At 39.7% G+C, this 8,985-nt stretch overlaps 1 protein-coding gene across 6 annotated transcripts in view; it reads left to right on the top strand.

Moving 5' to 3' along the window:
* ADGRG2 (adhesion G protein-coupled receptor G2) overlaps positions 1-6,091 on the top strand; it is a 106,015-nt gene extending 99,924 nt beyond the window's left edge. For all 6 annotated transcript variants that reach the window (XM_019666841.1, XM_019666832.1, XM_019666825.1 and 3 more), the window contains 3 exons: positions 315-416; positions 1,361-1,513; positions 4,370-6,091. In XM_019666841.1, coding sequence (XP_019522386.1) covers positions 315-416; positions 1,361-1,513; positions 4,370-4,554 — 440 coding nt within the window. In that variant the 3' untranslated portion in view covers positions 4,555-6,091. The remainder of the gene's footprint in view (positions 1-314; positions 417-1,360; positions 1,514-4,369) is intronic.
* Positions 6,092-8,985: the final 2,894 nt, after the last annotated feature.

The raw sequence follows: 8,985 nt of genomic DNA, 5'->3' as shown, positions 1-8,985 counted from the left end.
AGCTCAGTGGCTGCTCACCTTGGGCCAGGACTTGAACCTGTTGCTCAGAGCTCAAACTCTTGAGCGAGCTCTTAACCAACTGAGCCACTCAGCCGGCCCTCGTTCCTTTTATAAGTATTTTTTATCTCAGAAAGAGAGTCCCGCTATGGCGCCTTTCATTAGCAAACTTTCCCAGGACTTCGAACTTTTTTTTTTTTCAATTTGCAAAATTTCACTTTGCCTATAGCTGCCAACGATTTTGTCTTTTGTGCAAAGGAAGCTCGTGACATTCAGTTTGGAATTCATTGTGTTATGGGTTTTTTTTCCCCCTACAGGATTTTTCATATTCATCTTTTACTGCGTAGCAAAAGAGAATGTCAGAAAGCAATGGAGGCGGTATCTTTGTTGTGGAAAGTTACGGCTGGCTGAAAATTCTGGTAAAGATGTACCTTACATTTTTCCTTCTCTTAAATCTTGAGGAAAAGGTTATATTAGAGTCAAAGCAATCAATGCCAAAGGGCTATGGGATCTGGAAATCAATGAACAGAAACTGCTCAATAGAAAATATTGATTGTGAACATTAGGGGGGAAAAGCCTAATGAATTTAAAAAAATAATTACTCATATCTGGGAACTTGGTGAGCAATAGAATTAATGGCTGGCTTCTTGAATACAGCAACAGTGAAATTTTTAGAATTTATTTCCTTTTGAGCTAATGTTTCCTATTTACCTAAAGTAATTTTTACCTTCATAACTTTTTAAGTCTTGACTCAACGTTGTATATAAGTTTTAGCATACGTTTGATTATAGCCTGCATTTGGTTATTTTGAAGTTACTGTATTTTCACATCTTGCTGGGTTGTTGAGCAAATAGCTCATTTTTAAGAAAATAAGAAAAATTAGTACTGTTTGAAAACTAAATTCCTTTTGCATAAATACCACACACAAATACAACCTTTGCAGTATTGCAAAGATCTGGTTGCACAAGATCTGTATTCACAAAATGGCAGTGCATGTAGTTCAGTCATTTGCATGGATTTAAGAACCATGAGTCATCACGACACAGTCGATATGTGTTCTTAAGACAGTCGTTGGCTATGTAAATCAGTGGATATTTATAGGCATAATCAAATTAGCTTGGCCTTTAGTTCCAAGAGAATATAGGTTACTTTTAACCAGACAGTCATTTATAGGACAAATGTATATAGCCTTAAATGAAAATACATTTTATCACACCAACTTGTGAAATGTGTGCCTACGTACTTCTCTGAAAGATCTGGAAGTGGGAGATCAGTTGCTAGAACAAGTTACACTGTGATCTGTCTCTTGCCTTTGAGCTTCAACATTCAGCCCTGTTTTTCTGTAATGTTTATTCTGCTGTAGACTGGAGTAAAACTGCTACTAACGGTTTAAAGAAACAGACTGTAAACCAAGGAGTGTCCAGTTCTTCAAATTCCCTACAGTCAAACAGTAACTCCACCCACTCCACCACGCTGCTAGTGAATAACGATTGCTCAGGACTCATGAGCGGGAGTGGTATGTATGTCTCAATATAGTATTTCTCAAGCTGGTATTTGTTTTATTAAAGTATTATTATCCTTTAATGGCATTTTTGCTAAGCAAAGAGAATAATCACATATATGACTGGTGGATCAAAGTGTGGTTCCCTTATATTTTTTGTGATGGGAATTGATGACCATCTAAAATTTTTAACATTGCAAATCCTGATTTAAGTACTGCCCAAAGACTTCAGTGCTGTGCTATTTCTGTGCAAATAGAACTTAAAATAGTTGATAAAATTATATCAATTTTTAGTACATCTATATTCATACACATTTTCAACACTTTTAAACCTTCCTATTCTTCTCTTGTCATGTTTGCTCATTCTTTTCCACAGTGTGGCTGCCTTGTGACAGTGCCCAAACCCCCATAAATATATCAAATACTGTGGCCACTATTGGTGAAAATATTTGTCACCAATATATGAATAGATTATTGCTGCTGCACCTCCTTTACTCATTAATTCTGACATTTCTAGATAAAACTTCCATTACATTTTCTTTCTTTCATAAGACTGGGCTGTTCATTAATCATAAAAGCTTATCTATATCTTCTTTGGCTTCTTAATATATATATTTTACATTGTATAAAAACTTCAATTCTGCTGGTACACTTTCTCCTTGCCTTTATTCATCATTTTAGGATATTAGTTATTTTCATGACAAATTCAAATAAATTTGTGAGAAGGTTCATACACCTACCAAATAGTGTTCCAACCTCCCAAAGGTGGGAGGTCCTGATGGTCTGTATAGACTTTTAAAATACAATAGGATGCCTCTAACTCCAGGTTTCTCAACCTCGGCACAAGTGACATTTGGAGCTAGATAACTGCTTGTTCTGGGGGTTGTCCTGTGCATTTGGGGATGTTTAGCAACATCTTTGATCTCCACCCATCAGATACCAGTAGAACCTACCCACTCACCCCCAGTTGTGACAACCAAAAATGTCTTCAGACATTGGGAAATGTCCTATGGGGGGTAAAATCTCTCCTCCAGCCCCATCTTTGAGAACCACTGCCACATATGATGAGAAACAGCTGCCACGTGGCCTTAGCTCTTCACTGTAGATACAGGGGAGAGCTCTAGCCCCTGTGCCAAATGGCTATACCAGGAATGATTCAATGTAGGTAAACAGAGTAGAGGCAGTGACAAACAAGTCTGATGCATAAGTTAGTATGAGAAAACCAGTTCCAAGTAGAGAAATCAGAGGTGTGAGGTGGGTAACCAAGAATCCTCACATTCACAACATATCAGTAAAGCCTCCTGGCTGGGACAGAAGCGTTTGGGGATCTTAACAGCCAGATTTTTCTATATTCATAGAAAGAGCTCAGAAATGAAGCCTCGCTTGCCTAGCCTATCAATATGATGCCATCCTTCAGGAAATCAGATTTGATGGAAGCAGCGCAGTGTGCACAGCTGTTTGGCAGGGCGGATTTGACAGAGCTATTTTTGCTGCATGACAGTGAGGGTGGGTGTGCATTTTAGGCCACCAAAATGGCCAAGCATTTAAACCACAGAAAATGCACATCAGATAGATGTCCCTGACTCCTCAGCCTGCACACCAGGGTCTGGAGTGGACAAAGGATGGGAAAGGCAATTTCAAACAAGAAGCTGGAAATTTAACACTTGGTTAATTATGCTAGGTAAAATCGTTCCTGCACCAAAATGTCAAAATCAGGACAGCTGCCTCAGACAGTCACGTGCCTTATTTTAGCTGTGTCAGAATTAAAGTTGTGTTAATCATATCCATCACATAGTTTGTGTGAATGTTACATATTTCTATTATTATCTGCCTTAGAGGCTTGTGTACCAGCAGCCATCTCACTTGGGACACAGGGCCACAAGCTCACAGTTTAGAAGAAACATCATGTGTTGACTCCGTCACTTCTGAGACATGTAACCTTAAGCAAAGCACTTAATTTCTGAAACCTTAGTTTCATTGCCTGTGAAATGGGGATAATAATTGTCCCCATCCCATAGGGTAATAATGAATAAGACAAGACTTACAAGTTCTCAGCACTGTTATTATTACTAACAAGTGGGCTCATTATTCAGCTTTCTACATTATGTTCCAATGGTATAATGGTCAGAAGGATGAAGTCAAGTAGCTAGAGGGTCTCAGCTGCTGTGCACGCCCTCCTTCCCCCTCCCCCCCCCACACAATTCAGGGTCTGCCTGGGGTGGGGGAGGCCCAGGTCCAAACCACAGATTCTCTAGAATGCCCCGCTGCCTTCTGGCCTGGACTCTGAGGTTGGAATTGGTGGCTTAGTCTTGCGATATCAGTCCTATCCTGACATAGTCAGACGGACTGGTTTAGTCTACAAAAGACGACTTTTTTCTTGCTGTGACTGCTGTTGCTCTGGGTTTCTCTGGTACAAAGGTTTATTTTATAGGAATCATAGGGAACCAAGAACCTTGTCAGAGGATATATGGGGATCTCTGTTAACCTCAACCTTTTGGGGGAGACCAGAATATCACATGAGGTTATATTTACACATAGGCTACTATTTGATGTCAATGTATGTTCAACCAGAGTTAGGAATGGGCCCTTTAAAATCAATTCTATTGCTTTGTTCCATATTTTGACCATCTCACTTTTAAAAACTGCTACAGAGAACCAGTTTTGGAAACATTCTCCAATTTGTTTTGTTTACTTTGAGTGAACTTAGGGAGGGGATGAAAAGTAAGTAAAATATGACATTATAAGTATTTTTTTAAAAAAACATGTTTTATGTGTGTATACTTAAGAATAAAGTGATGTTTATGTTTGTTTCTTTTTAAAATGCTTTGTGTGGATACTTCATGACACCAGTTTTGTTTTTTCTTCATATAGGGAATGCTTCTACGGAGAAGAATGGTATTTCCTTCAGTGTTCAGAATGGAGACGTGTGCCTTCATGATTTCACTGGAAAACAGCACATGTTTCATGAGAAAGAAGATTCCTGCAATGGTAAAAGTCGTATCGCTCTCAGAAGGACTTCAAAGCGGGGAAGCTTACACTTCATTGAACAAATGTGATTCTGTTTTCTAAAATCAAAGCATAATGCTTGACGGTGTGAAAATGTCCAATTTTACCTTTTCCACAATGTGAGATGTATGAAAATCAACTAATTTTATACTCAGCAACCTCTGGAGGAGCATAAGCTAATTGAGGGCAGTGGTTACTATTGGAAGAGGAAACCAAGGCATTTTTCCATGGTTTTCAGACATTTGCAATTTGGTTTCTTATCCTTCATTTTTTTAAAAGAAGACTGGTTTTAAACACCACACTGAATAAGACTCGTTTAAAGAAAATAATAGTTCATTTCCAGCCACATTTTAAAGAGGTTATGTTATCTTTGATATCATCATATAAAGCAACTGTTGACTTCAGCCTGTTGGTGAGTTTAGTTGTACATGCATTTGTTGTAAATAAGCTAACTCTAGTGACCCACATGTCAAAAATCTTATTTCTACATTTTTTTGTATTTATTTTCTACTGTGTAAATTTATTTCTGTGTAGAATCGTGGTTGTGTTATTGTCTCTAATGTGATAATTCAGAAAATCCTTGCTAGTCCAGTGAGTTCTAAAGCTCCTTTTGGAGATTATATGGGATGTGAAATACAGCAACTTCACGCAAATCAAGAAATAATGATGCCAGCCAGACTGAAAAATGTAAGCAGACGGTGCCACACTTAGCTCTTATAGTGCCTTTGAGAGAGTTAGAAAAAGGTGCCCCCACTACAGACACAGCACCATGGGCTCATGGTTTGGCAAACAGAGTGGGGGCCACATTTTAGCCCTACTCACCCTCTAGGGTGCACTCTTGTATGGGGTATGAACTGAATACAGCTGGAAACACAGCATCTAATACCAATATCCATCTCCTGACCTCATTCCTAATAATCAAATTATAAAATTTGCACCAAGATATTTAGCTTAATACCTTGGCCAAACAGAGGGGTGGAACTGTAATCTAGACCATAGGTCAGGAAAATTGTGAATGCGGAGGATACTACACTGCCACTTCTCAAATCCCCAGAGCCTTTCAGAAAAGGGGAGTAGAGTAGAGATTACTTTTTAAAAGAGTTGTATATAAAGAAAAAAAAATCATTTTGCTGTTGTTTAAAAGGCAAGTGCATGGTACTTTGGCGATTGTTATGACTGGTACACTCTGGCCCAGTCAGAGCTATAATTATTTTTAAAAGATCTCTAGTCTCGAAGAGTGTATAGTGATAAGGGGGAACCAGCTACTGGGAATGGTGAACTATCCTGCAATGCTATTGTTTCCATATGTATCAAACCCTGATTGCTCCTAGTTATAGAGGGTCTATCTTGCTTCCCACCTATAGCTGCTTGAGCAGTGCCTCAAGTGTGTCCTTATTAGGAACATTTCAAAACCCTTTAGTTAGATCTTCTACTCTCGCATATATTTCATGTGAATGTTGTATCCCAGGCTAACAATAGTAATAATGTAATACACTTCTGTGAGTGCTGATTTGCCTTTGCAATATTTCTTCTCTGATTTATTTAATTGTCTTGTATTTAAATGTTAAAATTGACAAAAATGTTAAAATCGAGAAAATAAATTTGCAGTTAATTCCTTTATGTTTGAGAACTTTCACAAAGAGGAAACGTTTGCAACCTCTTTCCCTGGCGGCATGGCATGGAAGTGGTACGGCGGGCCTGATTAAGACGACATGACAGTAACATCCTTTGGTGAACAGCAGGCACACTGGCTGCAAAGTTACAGCAAGGATTGCTCTGCCTCACGAGCTCAGTTTCTGAGGTCTCTCTTTCATTTTTCCCTTGTTCTTTCAAGATTATTTATTTAATACATATTGCCATTGGCCTACATGAACCCCAGATTCGGATGCCCTCCAAGTGTCTGCTTTCTCAGCATTGAACAGTAGGATTTCAAGAAAGTGAGAACAGGATTTGGGGTTTCTGGGGAGCTGATTAGCATGTGGAAGTTGGCCTCAACTCCCCAAGAAGTCTCTAAGCAATCTCTCCTACAATGCTCAGCTGCCTCAAAGATGTTGAGTATTAAACTGATGAAGAAGGTGGTGCGAGGCCTTAGATTTAAGGGGTGAGATCTGAGAAACCCAATCTCCTGAAGCAGATTATGTAACCAAAGCATACACAAGAGGATGCACAAAGTCTGATGTCCTTTGCGTCCAGCCCCCCTTATTTTTCCTATTGTGTTTTGTGTCCTGGCTGTGGTTCTTAAGCCAGATTCTCTTGTCTATTTTTTTTTCTTTCTTTCTTTTTTTTGTTTTGTTTTATTATTTTTTATTGTGAAATGCATATTTTTTAGAATTCATTTCAGCTGTACAACGCAGTGCATAGTTATACTTTTTACCCCTTGAGGTGACAGCCCCCTCCCCCAATCTGCTGCCCCACTTCCCCCCATCCTCCTTTGGGTTTAAAATTGGTCCCATAATCTGAGACTCTATTGAAGGAAGTAGAGGTGGTGCCGATACGAGGAGGCAAGGAGTGTAACAGCAGTGGCCAGTATTTGAAGGAGTATTTCCTCAGAACGTTGGAGAAGTTTTTTCCCAAAACACACTGCAATCATGAATCCCTAAAGTAGCTATTAACTTCGATGAGCAGCATCATGATGGCTCTCAGCAAAAATGGTGAAATGGCTCTATTTGGGATACTGGGTTCTGTCTAACAAGGTCGCCTAGGAAGCAGATTAGTTTGTTGAAGGCCATTTTGAAAAAGAGCTAATTTACTGAACGAGCAATTTATCAAATGGACTTATGTGTTGTCATTTTGTCTCCACAAGAGCATTTGAAGGACTATTCAGTTTGTCTGCCTTAGCTCCTTGCAGCTACAGTTGGAGTCTGAAGGACAGGAAAGAGGAGAGACTGGTCATAAGAACATAATCTTTTTTTTTTATAAAGTTTTTTTTGTGTTTTTTTTAATTGGGGAATTGGGGGAGGGGAACAATGTTGGGGAATCGGGGAAGGGGAACAGACAAGTTGCTGTCCTTTTGTTCTTCAGTCTAGTTGTGGAGGACGTTGCTTCACTGGCCCACGTTGGCACTCTTCCTGGGCGAGGCAGATCAGTCACCAGCTTCTGGATGGCCGCTTACGGTGGCTCTTGGCAGCTCACGCCAGCTGCCGGCTACTCACAGTAGCTCAACACAGCCCACTGCAGCAGGGGCTGCAGCTGGTGCCAGGGACTCACGGCAGCCCAGCTCCAGGTTGAGCTGTTGTTCACCATCTTAGCTGTAGAGGGCAGTGTCACTGGCCCGCATGTGGGATCCGAACCAGGGCTCTGCTGCTCAGAGCTGGCGTCCCAAGTCAACTCTTAACCAGCGTGCCACTCAGCCAGCCCCGAGAACATAATCTTAAATGGGAAGAATTCTTATCAGTATATTCTTTTTTCTTTTCAACTCAGTCTCTAGGAACAGCATCAAAAAGTTGGGGCAGACAAAACTGAATACATTCTTTGAGAATATATTCTTTAAATATACTTATAAATATGTTCTTTTCTGTGAAGAAATCCCATGCTCCCTGGTGTTTCCTCTATTTACCTCTCAGTCTGAAACCAGTTATAAGAAGCTGAAGCAGAGACAAATTCAACGTTCTTTAAAATACTGTGATTAAAAAACAAGATGATCTCCAGTCAACTAAAGTTAAACTGTCATATTGGGTTGTCGGAAAAGTCATGACACATGTTTGCGACAGATGGCACTAGTGCATTTTTGGAAGTACTAGAGTCATTCACATCTATGTTATTGCTATGTCATTTGACAGCTGACAGTTCTAGCTTCATTCTAAAAAAAACTGAGTGATTTGGTTGAGTTTTGGAGATTTTACAACAAGTTGAAGATGGAAGACCAAACTTCATTTTTGCCATATTTTACTATTTTATTTCCATAAAGGGAAGAACGCACGTCAAACTTGTGAAAAGTTGCATATGATGACGATGCTCTACAAGAATGTCAGTGCCAACGATGGTTCACAAAATTCTGTGCTGGTGATTTTGATCTCAATGACGCTCCTCGGTCAGGGAGGCCCACCAAGATTGATGACCACAAAATAAAGGCATTGATCAAGTCAAACCCACATTACACGACACGAGCAGAAACATTGAATATCCATCATTCAAGCATTCACAACCACCTGAAGAAGCTGGGATACGTAAGCAAGCTCGATATTTGGGTTCTGCATGAACTCAAAAAAGTTCATTTGACGGTGTGTATAAACATCTGCAATATGCTCATTAAACATGAGGAAAACGATCCTTTTTTGAAGCGACTGATAACTGGTGATGAGAAGTGGATTGTTTACAACAATGTGGTGTGCAAACAGTCTTGGTCCCGACGTGATGATTCTCCTCAAACGACATCGAAAGTAGACATTCATCAGAGGAAGGTTATGCTGTCAGTGTGGTAGGATTTTAGAGGTGTCGTGTTTTTTTGAGCTCCTACCAATGAACCAAACAATCAATTTGAA

The sequence above is a fragment of the Hipposideros armiger genome, unplaced genomic scaffold (assembly GCF_001890085.2).
Source record: "Hipposideros armiger isolate ML-2016 unplaced genomic scaffold, ASM189008v1 scaffold_13, whole genome shotgun sequence".
Classification (NCBI taxonomy): domain Eukaryota; kingdom Metazoa; phylum Chordata; class Mammalia; order Chiroptera; family Hipposideridae; genus Hipposideros; species Hipposideros armiger.
The sequence above is the reverse complement of the archived record's forward strand: the minus strand, read 5'-3'. Positions and strand labels throughout refer to the sequence as shown.